The following is a 16,610-nucleotide window of genomic DNA, read 5'->3' on the forward strand; positions in this document are numbered from 1 at the left end:
GAGAATAAGAAAAGAAATGGGAGATGTTGAATTGGCAAAAGTGTTAAGAAATTGAAATATTTTGCTCATGTGTAAAAATGTAGAGCAAAGTATCGAATCTTAAAAATATTTTTTGGACTAGAAGTGATAGAAAGCAAGATTGTGAGTAAACGGAGACGAACTAGAGGAGCAGTGACGGTAATCTCGAAAAAAGAGAATCTGAAAGAAGTAATGATAGAAATTAAAGGAGAAAATGTTATCAAAATAAAAAGACTGTTCGCATTTAGAGAAAGAAGAGAATGCCAGTCGGTGCTATTGCACTTCAAAGAAAAAGTAATGCCAAGACAAAGCATGATCGGGCATTTGAGTTATTTTGTTACATTATGCCAATAAGATGCTACAACTGTCAAAGATATGGACATATAACCACAATTTGTAAAGCAAAGCAACATTGTGGAGAGTGTGGAAGAAAACAAAAATATGGAAAATGTGGAAGTAATGTCACTGTTAAATGCAACTGCGGAGAAAGCGAGACACAGGCTGTTGTGGGTTGTATGATCCGTAAACAAGAACCAGAAATACAGAAAATAAAAGCAGAGCAAAATATTACATGTGCAGACGCAGTGAAAATACAGAAGTAAGAAAAGGCAACGTTGGAAATTAATGAGAACAACATCCACATGAGCACAACCCAGGAATAACAACATTGGAAAGTAACAAAAACAGTCATACATCACAAGACAGGAATCCGCAATTTCAGGAAAAACTGCGGAGAAAATAGTTATATTATTCTAGCATATGAGATGAATTGTTCAGAGGAAGCAAAAAACAATACAGAAAAAAATCAGGGTTATTGTCGAAGTTCCAGCAAAGTTCCTGGATTTGAAAGATTTATCGGAAAAAGTGCAGAAATTACAGCAGGCGGTGGTGACGGGCATAAATCACAATCGCACATGACGAATGGCTAATTTTTGTGTTGTTTTTCTGGCAAATTGGAGAGACATTTTGACTAAAATATATTCTAACAATCCAAGCGGTGGTGGTTTGCCAACCGGCATAAAACCAAAGAAGAAGAAGATGATGTATGTGGGTTAGTTTCTCTGCACTTAAAGCTGGTCCACACAAAGATGTTCTAAATCTGACAAGATTTATCTGTAACAGACCGCACACACAAAGATCAGGAATTGAACAGTTTTGGTGGTTATATGTGTAGTGTGTTACAACAATAGCAACACAGCACACCACAGACTCTAGTCATCCAAGCCTGAAACCTTGCGTGAAGAAATGTGATCCAATAAAATCGAGGAAGAAGAAACATAGCAACAACCGGAAACACAGGCTTTGTCATTGTCTTTGTCAAAATGGTAACAACGAAATTAAGTGCTATCCATTAGAGCATCCATCCATCCATCCATCCATCCAATGCAAATAAAATGATCTACAATTTAAATAGTCTTTAAAACAGTCTCGCACACACACTCCCTCACATTTAAAAATGTTGCACGATACCACATTGTATATATTGTTATTTCAAGAGTTCAGTATTGTATATGAAAGAACAGAAACATTTGGCAGTGTCCCATTCCAAAATTGCAAGTATTTTTTGGAGGACTTGGCAGAATTTAACCGGTTCACAGCAATAAGAAAACAAATATTTTTAGTCTGCTGGTTTTGTTTTCATCACCTAATGGCAGCATTTCAAGCAGACTGTGACCAGGGTGTTATGTATCCTTGATTATTTTCACTATCAAAAAATATAATAATTGTATCTATTTAGTGATAGTATTCTTTGGCTTGAAAAATTTTACTTTGAGCATGTTGCAAACAGCCCCTTTAACACACTTCAAACCAGAGAACAATTTTATGAGACTATCTTATTAGATATTGGGTGTTTGCTCACTTTGGTCAGAAAGGAGAAAATCAGGACAAAAACAGCTCGATTGTCTTTATGTGCAGCCCTGCTTAATAAGGTGTAAAAAGGCCAATTTAACTGACTTTGCCATTTTTTGTAACTCTTTCAAAAAACTATTTTCAGTCTTTTTCAAACTCTAAATCTGACATCTCTGACAACTTTACTTGTTTTTTAACACGCCCCCTATGCCAAAGAGGACTTATTTCAGTAACAACAAGTTTGTAGCATGGAATTAGTAAATATATTCATCCATCCATTTTCTACCACTTGTCCCTTTTGAGGTCGCGGGGGGTGCTGGAGCCTATCTCAACTGCATTCGGGCGGAATTAAGTGCCATTCAACCTATCCCCAGGTGCATGTCTTTGGAGGTGGGAGGAAGCCGGAGTACCCGGAGGGAACCCACGCAGTCACGGGGAGAACATGCAAACTCAACACAGAAAGATCCCGAGCTAGTACATGAAATATTGTAGACTAATGACATTCAAGTAAGGAGCATAATCCGCATTCCAGTGATTCAACAAAAAATGTATGAAAAATAAACACATTTTAAACAATTACTGAGTTAATAGGACTGTGTTGAGATAAACTTGAAATATATTTATAACTTTGGGCCCCATCAGGGACGGCGTGGCGCAGTGGAAGAATGGCCGTGCGCGACCCGAGTGTCCCTGGTTCAATCCCCACCTAGTACCAACCTCATCATGTCCGTTGTGTCCTGAGCAAGACACTTCACCCTTGCTCCTGATGGGTGCTGGTTAGCGCCTTGCATGGCAGCTCCCTCCATCAGTGTGTGAATGTGTGTGTGAATGGGTAAATGTGGAAGTAGTGTCAAAGCGCCTTGAAGGTAGAAAAGCGCTATACAAGTACAACCCATTTATCATTTATTATTTATCATGGCTTGCAGAGAATCTGAATGATGCAACTTAATGCGGACTAGGGCTGCAGCTTTTACGGTAATCGAGTAATCTATCGGTTGGTTTGTTTGAATATTTAAGTAAATGAATAAAACCCACTTTAGAGCCTCAATGCGTATTTTAGGGAAACAAGTTAAAATAAACATGTTCTGCTTGCCATAACCTTTATTCTTTTCTCCAATAAATACGCATCATCAACATTGAAATTGCACTTATAACATGTGCATTAATAAACAAATATCTGCTTTTTGCCGCCACACATATCGCGGCACCAACACACCATGTGCGTGGTATAACTGTGAGTGTTTTTTAAACTCCAGGCACTAAATAGGGGTCAGGATTTTATAAAGTTTTATTAGTTGCACTCATTAAACGATTAAATGCAAAACGGCAGCGGAACGTCATTGCCACGGCGGTGAACTCTTTCCGTTTTTATTCAAGTCAATGTGTCCGTTTCCACTGCCTGCAAGATGTGTCACATCTCCGCTCTAAATATACATTATACGCAGAGCTTCTATATTTGCCAGTCGCCGCAACAAATCCGTTCAATTTAGCTAAACTCTGCTTGTGTTGGACAGAAATTCTTGCACAAACACAGAATAAATTCTCACATTTATTTTTAAAATAAAATACTCCATTTTCAAGGCAAATTGTATGTTAAACTTTTAAGCATCTTAATGGACTTGAAGTCAACAAAGTCAAGGTTTTCACACGGTCAAAAAATAACTAATCTTATACAGGCATATGCTGGGCAGCTATATGGGGGCCTGTGTCAAATACAAGCTGATACAGAAGCAGGGAAAGCTGGAGATTGGTGTGCGTGCGTGCGTGCGTGCGTGCGTGCGTGCGTGCGTGCGTGCGTGCGTGCGTGCGTGCGTGTGTGTGTGTGTTCTTGTATTTCTACCCTTCTTGAGACATCAACAAGGAAAAGTACCTTCCATATGAGAACCGGTGAACAAGTCAGGACCAAATTCATGGTCCCAATATGGAAAACCACTGCAATTAATAGAGAATGTCTCATTTGCACCCCTGGTGGTGAAACCTATCAAAATTAGGGTGGTCCCAAAAAGGAGGGATTTTTCAAATTGACTGTGTGTCTGCTTTAAAAGTGCTCCCCCTCTGGTCAACATATGAAATAACAAGTGTGTGTAAAAAGTTTAAGTGCTCCCCCTCTGGCCAACATATGTAATAACAAGTGTGTGTAAGAAATTTAAATGCACTCCCTTTGGCCAAAATTAATAAAATAAATAAAACAGATATGTATATAGAGACATACTGTAATAACTTGAAGTAAATAATGAAGATTAAAAACCAATGACAACATTTTTTTTTTTTTAAATAACTAAAAGCTTACCTTTTTTATATTTGCGTAATATGTATATACTATTAATGTTGTAAATACAAATATTTAGATATCTAGAAAGGGTGGTCTATAGAGGTAGGCATTTTTCATAGGTCTCAAGAAGGTAACAAATACAAGAATGTGTGTGTGAGTGTGTGTGAGTGTCTGCGTGCGTGTGTGCGTGTGTCTATGTGTGTGCGTGCGTGCGTCTGTGCGTGAGTGTGTGTGTGTGTGTGTGGTTGTCCTGGGTATGACGTTTAAAGTGCATCTGGCAGTGGAGGCTCCTCTAAGGGGTCTTGGGGCACAAGGAGGTTAACCCCTTTACTACTGTTACCCCAGGTGGCCCTTGGCAAAGGCCTAGTACCTGACTGCCCCCTAGCCAGGGATACGGTGAAGACCTCAACGGCGGAGCAGGCGGAAGACGGTAGATGTAAGAACCACCACAACGGCTGCAATGGCGGAAGAAGGCACCCCCACATTCATGTGGGCCCAGTTATGGGGAAAAAACAACCCAAGACATCAACGGTGGAACAGGCGGAGGATGATTGCTAACCCTATGGAGCGTCACAACGGCTGGGATGGCGGAAGAAGACTGCAGCAGAAAAAGGTCCCCAGTCGTCTTGGACTCCATGCCACTGGACCCTGACCCGAATCTGTCAAGGATCATGTGGTGACTGTCTGTGCACCAGTCTCCCCACGTTAAACAAAGTCACGCACAGGCATCCTCTATAAAGGGATACACCCCTACCAGGAGGATTGCCATACTCGCTTCGAGTGACTGCCGATGATGATGTGCTTTACTACAACTCCCCTTATCAGGTGAGATTAAACCCAGATTCGCAAAATCTGCATGACAGAGACGCAACAGAACGGCGGTGGGGATTGGCAGACTACGGAAGGCGGCGCTGTTTCGTGGCGGTGCCGTTCAGTTACCGCATCCAATGGAAAGCCGGGATAATTGAAGCAACAAAACATACCTTTTGCTTTTTTCTATCCGCAATATTCGTATTAATTGATTCATCTTTGCAGCACCATGAGTACCTTGTGATTTGTACAATTTTATAAAACAGTGAGTGTGAATGTTGTCTGTCTATCTGTGTTGGCCCTGCGATGAGGTGGCGACCTGTCCAGGGTGTACCCCGCCTTCCGCCCGATTGTAGCTGAGATAGGCTCCAGCGCCCCCCGCGACCCCGAAGGGAATAAGCGGTAGAAAATGGATGGATGGAGTATATTTTAAGAGAATAAACTCAAGTATAGTTGGGAATAACACAAATATGGGAAGAAGAAAAAATAACATTACAGTACTGAATAATTAAAAGTCTAATTAAAGTATTAATACATTCTAATTTTAGGAAACAGGGATAGAAAACCATCTTAAAAATAGTATTTAATAAATGAACAGTCTGATTCAAGCGCAAAACGGTGGAATGGCCCAAAAACATAATGAGCATCTATACAAACATCTTGTCGTTCACGGTGTGAGTCACAGTTTAAAGTGTGGTAATCTGGGAATTTCCACGTCTTGCCTATGTGACAAGTTGACACCTGTGCACAAAAGTGTCACTTCCCTGCCACGGAGCGACACCAACTACACGCCTGTCAATCAAAGCGATACAAGCCCCGCCCCGCATCCATGCAGCGGCTGCGGCTTGAGCATCAGTACCAGGAAGATTTTAACAAAGTGCGCATGAGATGACGCACCTATCATGGCACCGTGGCGCAGTCCTAAAAAAAAAAAACAGTACACAACCACCCCTTAGGAAGACCCACTACAAACACAAAGTCTATTATGAAGGTTTATAATACACAACTACGGTGGTAGAGTCCTAATGAGGGCACCCTAAAGTAAACATCCTACCTACCAGGTGTACGTCAGGCGACGTGAAGCTCGCGGATACGTTCTTCCCCCCGCTTGTGTGAGTCCGCAATGTCAGCCTCTTCACAAAGCTCCTCCGTTGTCGTTTTCTACATCTTTAGTCAGCTTCCTGCCTTGTTTAATCGGGTTTACCTCGCTCTTCTTAGGATCTCCAGACTGTGTTGGTCACCGCCATCGGATGTCGCTCTTTGGCCCGGCCAAATTTGGGCGCTTCAAGTCTCGCAGTTCATCGCGAGACTTTGCCTGCAACACTTATGACGTTTCTAATTGTGTTGTGTTTACTGGTCTCACAGCTAATGGGAAAGTCGAAAACATTATTATTACCCAAGAAACGCGTAGTTTTATTTGACACTGTCCGAGTGGTAGTAATTAATTATGTGATACCTACTATAGAGCAACATATTAGAAACGCATGCCAGTACATTCCACTACCACCATATTGTCACATTATTGTACAAACCCCGTTTCCATATGAGTTGGGAAATTGTGTTAGATGTAAATATAAACGGAATACAATGATTTGCAAATCCTTTTCAACCCATATTCAATTGAATATGCTACAAATTAAGACAATATATTTGATGTTCAAACTGATAAACATTTTTTTTTTTTGCAAATAATCATTAAATTTAGAATATGATGCCAGCAACACGTGACAAAGAAGTTGGGAAAGGTGGCAATAAATACTGATAAAGTTGAGGAATGCTCATCAAACACTTATTTGGAACATCCCACAGGTGAACAGGCAAATTGGGAACAGGTGGGTGCCATGATTGGGTATAAAAATAGATTCCATGAAATGCTCAGTCATTCACAATTAAGGATGGGGCGAGGGTCACCACTTTGTCAACAAATGCGTGAGCAAATTGTTGAACAGTTTAAGAAAAACCTTTCTCAACCAGCTATTGCAAGGAATTTAGGGATTTCACCATCTACGGTCCGTAATATCATCAAAGGGTTCAGAGAATCTGGAGAAATCACTGCACGTAAGCAGCTAAGCCCGTGACCTTCGATCCCTCAGGCTGTACTGCATCAACAAGCGACATCAGTGTGTAAAGGATATCACCACATGGGCTCAGGAACACTTCAGAAACCCATTGTCAGTAACTACAGTTGGTCGCTACATCTGTAAGTGCAAGTTAAAACTCTCCTATGCAAGGCGAAAACCGTTTATCAACAACACCCAGAAACACCGTCGGCTTCACTGGGCCTGAGCTCATCTAAGATGGACTGATACAAAGTGGAAAAGTCTTCTGTGGTCTGACGAGTCCATATTTCAAATTGTTTTTGGAAACTGTGGACGTCGTGTCTTCCGAACCAAAGAGGAAAAGAACCATCCGGATTGTTATAGGCGCAAAGTTGAAAAGCCAGCATCTGTGATGGTATGGGGGTGTATTAGTGCCCAAGGCATGGGTAACTTACACATCTGTGAAGGCACTATTAATGCTGAAAGGTACATACTGGTTTTGGAGCAACATATGTTGCCATCCAAGCAACATTACCATGGACGCCCCTGCTTATTTCAGCAAGACAATGCCAAGCCACGTGTTACATCAAAGTGGCTTCATAGTAAAAGAGTGCGGGTACTAGACTGGCCTGCCTGTAGTCCAGACCTGTCTCCTATTGAAAATGTGTGGCGCATTATGAAGCCTAAAATACCACAACGGAGACCCCTTGGACTGTTGAACAACTTAAGCTGTACATCAAGCAAGAATGGGAAAGAATTCCACCTGAGAAGCTTAAAAAATGTGTCTCCTCAGTTCCCAAACGTTTACTTAGTGTTGTTAAAAGGAAAGGCCATATAACACAGTGGTGAACATGCCCTTTCCCAACTACTTTGGCACGTGTTGCAGCCATGAAATTTTAAGTTAATGATTATTTGCAACAAAAAAAAATAAAGTTTATGAGTTTGATCATCAAATATGTTGTCTTTGTAGTGCATTCAATTGAATATGGTTTGAAAAGGATTTACAAATCATTGTATTCCGTTTATATTTACATCTAACACAATTTCCCAACTCATATGGAAACGGGGTTTGTACTTTCTGACAGTGTCAATCAAAAATGAACATTATTATGGATACCCTAGAAAACATTAATCATATTTTACATTCTAAGCTTAGCTTGTTTGTCATTTCAAACAACCATGCACCAAGAGAACAAAATTATGTCAAGAGATCTAAAAAACAACTCAATGGAATAGTTTGTCACTATACAGGTAAAAGCCAGTAAATTAGAATATTTTGAAAAACTTGATTTATTTCAGTAATTGCATTCAAAAGGTGTAACTTGTACATTATATTTATTCATTGCACACAGACTGATGCATTCAAATGTTTATTTCATTTAATTTTGATGATTTGAAGTGGCAACAAATGAAAATCCAAAATTCCGTGTGTCACAAAATTAGAATATTACTTAAGGCTAATACAAAAAAGGGATTTTTAGAAATGTTGGCCAACTGAAAAGTATGAAAATGAAAAATATGAGCATGTACAATACTCAATACTTGGTTGGAGCTCCTTTTGCCTCAATTACTGCGTTAATGCGGCGTGGCATGGAGTCGATGAGTTTCTGGCACTGCTCAGGTGTTATGAGAGCCCAGGTTGCTCTGATAGTGGCCTTCAACTCTTCTGCGTTTTTGGGTCTGGCATTCTGCATCTTCCTTTTCACAATACCCCACAGATTTTCTATGGGGCTAAGGTCAGGGGAGTTGGCGGGCCAATTTAGAACAGAAATACCATGGTCCGTAAACCAGGCACGGGTAGATTTTGCGCTGTGTGCAGGCGCCAAGTCCTGTTGGAACTTGAAATCTCCATCTCCATAGAGCAGGTCAGCAGCAGGAAGCATGAAGTGCTCTAAAACTTGCTGGTAGACGGCTGCGTTGACCCTGGATCTCAGGAAACAGAGTGGACCGACACCAGCAGATGACATGGCACCCCAAACCATCACTGATGGTGGAAACTTTACACTAGACTTCAGGCAACGTGGATCCTGTGCCTCTCCTGTCTTCCTCCAGACTCTGGGACCTCGATTTCCAAAGGAAATGCAAAATTTGCATGGTTGGGTGATGGTTTGGGGTGCCATGTCATCTGCTGGTGTCGGAATTTTGGATTTTCATTTGTTGCCACTTCAAATCATCAAAATTAAATGAAATAAACATTTGAATGCATCAGTCTGTGTGCAATGAATAAATATAATGTACAAGTTACACCTTTTGAATGCAGTCACTGAAATAAATCAAGTTTTTCAAAATATTCTAATTTACTGGCTTTTACCTGTACATACAATGAATAAAAGAAAATAAATTGAGATTTTAACGACAATTAGGTAAAGAAAAATAGATTCAATTAGTAAATTACCTGTAGATTATACAGTATGTTAAATGTGTAAAATGAAAAGGTGTAGAATTTACCTGAAATTTTCAAATATTTAAAAAGGAAAAGAAACAAGTGGGTGATGAGATCGTTTTAATGATTAAATGTAAAAATGTTCGCAAGTTCTGCTGGGAAGATTATTACAGTGATATCGCAATTTAAGTGTGTTTTGAGATTAGAGCTGTCTCTCGGCTAATTGTTACGCTTTAAATTGCAAGCAAAATTTTGAGTTACAAGCATCCCTGCAATGAGTTGGCCATAAGTGCGTGAGTTTCGCCCAAAACATTAGCTTGTAGCTAGAGATCGACAACATTTTGTTTTCCACCCATGGGGAAAAAAGAAAGTGAGAGTGAACGACAGTGCTGAGAAGAAGTGAATGACATTCTTCGAATTAAACAAAGAAATCACCCCCAAAAAAACATGACCAAGCGTGTCCCCAACTTGGTGAAGCATTTCGAGCCTATCACTGCTCGTCTGCACCATAATGAGGCAGAATGCGTCTAACGCCAGCCAAGAATGTTAAAAATAATGCCTAAGGAGACATTTATTGTAATTTTTTTATACAATATTTCTTATCTGTAAGTTTTTCAAAAGACACATTTTATGTTAAGATTGTGCCATTTTGGGGGGGCCACGCACCAAATTAGATTAAGTTAAATTTGAATTTACTCAGTGGTTAGAGTGTCCGCCCTGAGATCGGTAGGTCGTGAGCAGAGGTGGGTAGAGTAGCCAGAAATTGTACTCAAGTAAGAGTACTGTTACTTTAGAGATTTATTACTCAAGTAAAAGTAAGGAGTAGTCACCCAAATATTTACTTGAGTAAAACTAAAAAGTATGTTGTGAAAAAACTACTCAAGTACTGAGTAACTGATGAGTAACATATACACACACACACACACACACACATATATATATATATATATATATATATATATATATATATATATATATATATATATATATATATATATATATATATATATATATATATATATATATATATATATATATATATATATATATGTCTTAATAAGGTTATCCAAAAAATAGTGCTCGATACCGTAGTAGAGCGTAATATATGTATGTGTGGGAAAAAAAAAAAATCACAAGACTACTTCATCTCTACAGGCCTGTTTCATGAGGGGTTCCCTCAATCATCAGGAGATTGAGGGAACCCTCTCATGAAACAGGCCTGTAGAGATGAAGTAGTCTTGTGATTTTTTTTTCCCACACATACATACATATATATATATATATATATATATATATGTGTGTGTGTGTGTGTATATATATATATATATATATATATATATATATATATATATATATATATATATATATATATATATATATATATATATATATATATATATATATATATATATATATATATATATACACACACACATAAATATATATACATACATTGATATATACAGTATATAATTTATATTTATTTATTTTGCCGTTTTTGTTTACATGTTAAAGGTGTTTTAATGAATATACATGCATGTTTAACACTCCTTTCTTTCATGAAGACAAGAATATTAGTTGGTGTATTACCTGATTCTGATGACTTGCATTGATTGTAATCAGACAGTAGTGATGATAACGTCCACGTTTTCAAATGGAGGAGAAAAAAAGTTCCTCCTTTCTGTCTAATACCACATGAAAGTGGTTGGTTATTGGCGTCTTATTTGTCCAGCTTCCATATTCGTTTTTATACACTTTACAAGAAATACATTGGCGGCAAACTCCATAGCTTGCTAGCTTGCTAGCTTGTTTGCGCTGGCTTTCGGAGACTCTTATTTTGAAAGCGCAGGCGCGATGGAGCGGCACTTTTATTGTGAAGACAGGAACTGTGCAGTCAGTCTTTAGGCTTTTGACGGGATGTACGGTTGAAATAAAAAAGGGTCTTTTTTTCCTTCACACTTTTGATTGATTGATTGGAACTTTTATTAGTAGATTGCACAGTACAGTACATATTCCGTATAATTGACCACTAAATGGTAACACCCGAATACGTTTTTCAACTTTAAGTCAGGTCATGTGACCGCCTGGCTCTGTTTGATTGGTCCAACGTCACCAGTGACTGCATCTGATTGGTGGAACGGAGTGAACGTCACCAGTGACTGTATTTGTTGAAACGCAGGCACTTTGAAGGTCTGTCTGACAGACCAAAACAAACAAAGCGTGCATTAACAGATCGATAAAAATTAGTAGCGAGTAGCGAGCTGAATGTAGATAAAAGTAGCGGAGTAAAAGTAGCGTTTCTTCTCTATGAATATACTCAAGTAAAAGTAAAAGTATGTTGCATTAAAACTACTCTTAGAAGTACAATTTATCCCAAAGGTTACTCAAGTAGATGTAACGGAGTAAATGTAGCGCGTTACTACCCACCTCTGGTCGTGAGTTCAAACCCCAGCCGAGTTATACCAAAGACTATAAAAACGGGACCCATTACCTCCCTGCTTGGCACTCAGCATCAAGGGTTGGAATTTTTTGATTTTGATTTTATTTTTATTAAGGATCCCCATTAGCTGGTTGCCTCAACAACCCACTAGTCTTCCTGGGGTCCACAATTCAATACAATTTCAAATAAAAGCATATAATTATAACTACACAATACAAAAAAATAAAATTTAAATAAAAGCATCAATAAGAAAACAAGCAAACAATTTACAGTCACAGAATAATTACCATATAAATATAACTACACAATATAAAACCAAACAAATCATCAACGAGCAAACTAATTTAAAGACTCAGATAAAATATTACTCTTTTTAAAAACCTGTTTACTTTCAATGCCGGTGAGAATTTGAGGCAGGTTATTCCAGAGCGATAAAGATCTATAAATAAAAGATTTCCACAAAGCATTCTTCCTGGGACGAGGGAGTACAAAATGCCCCTCACTGGACACCCTGGTGTTATGATTATGTATAGTGCTACTGTGAACTATTTGGGCCATGAAAAAAGCAGGAGTTTTACTACCGGTTACTGATTTGAACAATATCAGAGTATTAGCTGACAACCTGTTCTGCACTGTTAGCCAGGAAAGAGAAGCATGCATTTGGTTCACATTGGTTCTTAGTGAACAACCAAGAACCAGCCTTGCTGCCCTATTCTGGACAATCTGGAGCTTGCTGATCTCACCACTTGCAGCAGACGCCCAGACTGTAGAACAATAGTCCAGATGACACAAGACTAAACTCTTAACAATCTGACAAAGAAGAGGTGGATCAACAAAAGCAGCACATTTCCTGGAAATACCAATAGCCCTTCCCATCTTCATAACTATATCACTGATATGATTTGACCAGGATAGAGTGCAGTCCAGCAGAATTGGGGGTTAAATCCAATGCTGCTCACTGCTCCCCTCACCTCCCAGGGGTTGAACAAGGGCATGGGTCAAATGCAGAGGACAAATTTCACCACACCGAGTGTGTGTGACTATCATTGGTACTTTAACTTTTAACTTAACTTAATTTCAATGGGAGAACTGATTTGAGATACGAGTGTTTTGAGTTAAGAGCTCCATCGCAGAACCAATTAAGCTTGTAAGTTGAGGCACTATTGTACTAATAATTACCACAAAATGATGCAATGGTGAGAATAATTGTGATCGACAGGTGACCTGCAGTCATGGGTGTACCCCGCCTCTCACCCAAAGCCAGCTGGGATAGGCTTCAGCTCACCCTAACCCAGAATAGTATAAGCAATATTCCAATTTCATATTTACAAGGAGATGGTTACTTGGCATGAATGATTAATTGCAGACAAGCGAAGAAGGAAAAGAAACATGTCAGCTCGAGTCAACAGTGAGCTAATAATAAGAGCATGGCAGTGACAGCCATCAGACGTAATTAGGTTATCGTAGCTGGCACACCACCACTTCAGGGATCTCTTCAGAGTCCTTAGTGGAATATGTCAGATAAGAAAGAAAGATTTAAATGGTGATGAATTTGAACGCATCTGAATTGTTTTAACTGTGATGTTTTTTATTGAAAGAGCAAATGCAAAATATGTTTACAGTTCACCATCCTGATGCATGTCGACTTTAGATTCTGCCGCGTGGAAGCTTAGAGTCTTTACATTTATGCCCTTGCCGTGTCACTTACACGCTCTGAAAAGACTCTTCACAAGAACACCAGTGGTTTCTGCGTGGCCCACCTGCTGTGAGGCATCTTGCTGTACGCTGGCCACCAGTATCAAGGTCAACTCACAGTGAAATATGTACAAGTTTACAAAAATACAAGAGACAAACATGACACAAAAGATGCAGGACACATCTGGGTGGCTTAAAATCATGACATTTAGTTCTTTTTGTGGAGAAACTTCATTTTGTTACCTAGGAAGAGAGCAAAGAAATAGTCATGTCATGTTGAGCGACATCAAGTATTATTACTTTATATGCAACGTATTCCCACTTGTGATTTACATGTGCCACAGAAGTTATTCCATTAAGCAAAAAAGGGTCTAAACATGAAGTATTGTTAGGATTTGTGTACCTAACACCTAATTCGATGGAACTTCCAAAGTCAAACACCATAAGGTTGAACATTTTAATAGAATTTGACCAACATTTCTGAGAAATATACTTCTATAAAGTAGGGATGTGCCGATTGATCGGCCACCGATCAGTATCGGACGATTTTCCTGAAAAAGTCTGTGATTTCTGATTAATGCCTTTTAATGCCGATCACAAACACTGATCCATTTTGGCTGTCCCTATTTATTTTTAGTCCTCCGGCTGACAAGCGACTAGCACACAGTGTGGAGTCGCTCCACCTAAACTAATAGTAATCACTTCTATCATGGCAAATAAACTGCATTTCTTGGTACTGTACCTTAAGTATTATTATCACCTAACTGGAGGACTAGGCTAAACATGTTACACACTTAGAAGCAGACATGCTAGTAGCTAAGCTTTTATCGAAACCAAGGAAGTATTGGTAGATTGTAGATACTAGATTGATATTTCTATTCTCTTAAAATATTTTTCTGTTGCTTTTGTTAATGTTTACAACATTTCGGGAATAATTCACTGGACACAAGAGGAGGAATAGTCTCAACAAGAAGTCACATAAAACATTTAACACAGCACATCATATACATCATTACCTGTTGTCAAAGTTAACTTATTTTTACACTTGCATGACAAAAATTATCAACAGTCTTTGTTATTACACTGACAAGTTTCTTAGTTTTTTTTTCCAATATCATCAGTGGTTCACTTCATTATACAGTTAAAATATGTAATCATAATATTAAAAATTGTACATGTACTTTTTTTTTATTATGTTGAAAACTATTAATCCTTCACTGTTAAGTCTATTTTTTCAAAGTATATGAACTTTCAATAGTTTGCATTAGCAAAAAAAATATTGAAGTTAACACATCTCGTATTACAAACGGTCACTATTTTTCTTCTAATTGCCCATGTATTAAGTGAGAATGTGTACATTTTGAAAATAAAAGTAATTTAATGTATTGAGTGAGAAGGTGTACATTTTGAAAATAAAAGTAATTTACTGGAGGTTGGATAATTTTGAGTGCAAATGTGAAGATTACAGAATAGATAGTTTGACACGATGAGGTCTATTTTCATTATTCCTGTGGGGGTAAAGAAAGTCAAACATATTGCATTTGACCTCAAAGGTTCCACTGAAACCGTTTTACTTTCTTCTTTTTGGGGCCAAGGAAAAAAACATACAATTTCAGTGCAGATCCATGATTTCAGAGGAAATGTCATCAAACTTAATTTTTTGGGGCAGTTTGTGCCAAAATAATTGCGTGCTATTAATATTATTAAGAATGTACTGCTTTGAATAGGATATTTTTTTTAACTTGAAAATCTATACCTTTTAGAATTTCCAGGACCTGTAGGAACCTTCAGAATTCAAGCAAACTTACCAAGGCCTTTGAGGAACTTGTTGACTCCGCTCTGCTCTGTGTCTGGCAGCTCCTCCAGGTATTGATCCGCTCTCTGCTCAAACAGACCTGTCAGCCAGAACATGACACCCAAAAACCACTAGAGGTCAGTATAAGGCCTTAAGTATATGCTCATCACATGGGGAGAAGTCTACCTTTAGCTCGGGTCTTCCTCAGCTCTCGATCTTGAATGAAGCCTGCAAACATCTGAGACTCCATGAAGACCCCCAGGAAGCGGCGGATACTCTTGGATGCTACGGACTTCCGGAAGGCTTCTCTCTGGAAAAGGCGCTCGCCACGCTCGTTCTGAGTGATGAACAGAGAGTAGTGACCGATGGTCTCCAGGAAGAAGCGGATGAAGGCCTCTGACACCAAACTGTTTAAGGAGTTGTACTCTGCAAACACAGAGGAGGAGAGTTAGTCCTCCTCTTGGATGGCATGATGACACGTTTTAAAGGGAAAGTCTTTAAGTAGCAGCCTGTTTTAAAGAGAAACAGAAGTTTGGCTCCAATCAGCAATAAAATCCCCCCGCTGCTCTTGACGAGTAGAGACTCAGCAACACAGCTTGTAAACTCTGTCCACTAACCATGAAACTAATTAAACCCCGATCTCAAATCATGGACGGTGTGTCTTTGTTAGCCTAAAAGTCATTAGAGTATTCCATAATACTCACTAAGGCACACGGCCACACAGATGGCCCTAGACTCAAGATGCCGTTTTTTTAGGTCCAAATGATCCTTTCATACTGTATCTACTTTACTCTTTTGATTACTACTGGAGCGCTTTCAATAGAAGTTACTTTTTTTATTTCACCGATTCTCTTAACTGCCGTTCTACTGGTGGTATGTATCTGGTGGTACTCAGAATAACAATGTTATTTTTATTGTTAAACAGAAATATACATCTATTAGAGACATTAAAATATGAAAACATTTACAAATAAAACTGTATTAGCAAAAATAAAATCTAAATTGAATGATCCTTTGCTGAAATATTACAATAATATATGGATTACTGTTTGAGAATAATAACTGAGCTTTTCTTCCAGGCTCCCCCTACAGTTTTAAAACAATTGGTACAAAATGCGGCTGCTAGACTTTTGACAAGAACAAGAAAGTTTGATCATATTACGCCTATACTGGCTCACCTGCACTGGCTTCCTGTGCACTTAAGATGTGACTTTAAGGTTTAACTACTTACGTATAAAATACTACACGGTCTAGCTCCAGCCTATCTTGCCGATTGTATTGTACCATATGTCCCGGCAAGAAATCTG

The 16,610-nt window shown here is 38.8% G+C and overlaps 1 protein-coding gene across 4 annotated transcripts in view; it reads right to left on the reverse strand.

Annotated features, from left to right (window-relative positions):
- Nucleotides 1-13,380: 13,380 nt before the first annotated feature.
- The window catches only part of dennd2b (DENN domain containing 2B), a 114,450-nt gene continuing 111,220 nt past the window's right edge, over nucleotides 13,381-16,610 (reverse strand). For all 4 annotated transcript variants that reach the window (XM_061963966.1, XM_061963968.1, XM_061963965.1 and 1 more), the window contains 3 exons: nucleotides 15,490-15,729; nucleotides 15,317-15,403; nucleotides 13,381-13,751 (listed from right to left, as the gene is read on the reverse strand). In XM_061963966.1, the coding sequence (XP_061819950.1) occupies nucleotides 13,717-13,751; nucleotides 15,317-15,403; nucleotides 15,490-15,729 (362 nt within the window). In that variant the 3' untranslated portion in view covers nucleotides 13,381-13,716. The remainder of the gene's footprint in view (nucleotides 13,752-15,316; nucleotides 15,404-15,489; nucleotides 15,730-16,610) is intronic.

The sequence above is a fragment of the Nerophis lumbriciformis genome, linkage group LG06 (genome assembly GCF_033978685.3).
Source record: "Nerophis lumbriciformis linkage group LG06, RoL_Nlum_v2.1, whole genome shotgun sequence".
Lineage (NCBI taxonomy): Eukaryota > Metazoa > Chordata > Actinopteri > Syngnathiformes > Syngnathidae > Nerophis > Nerophis lumbriciformis.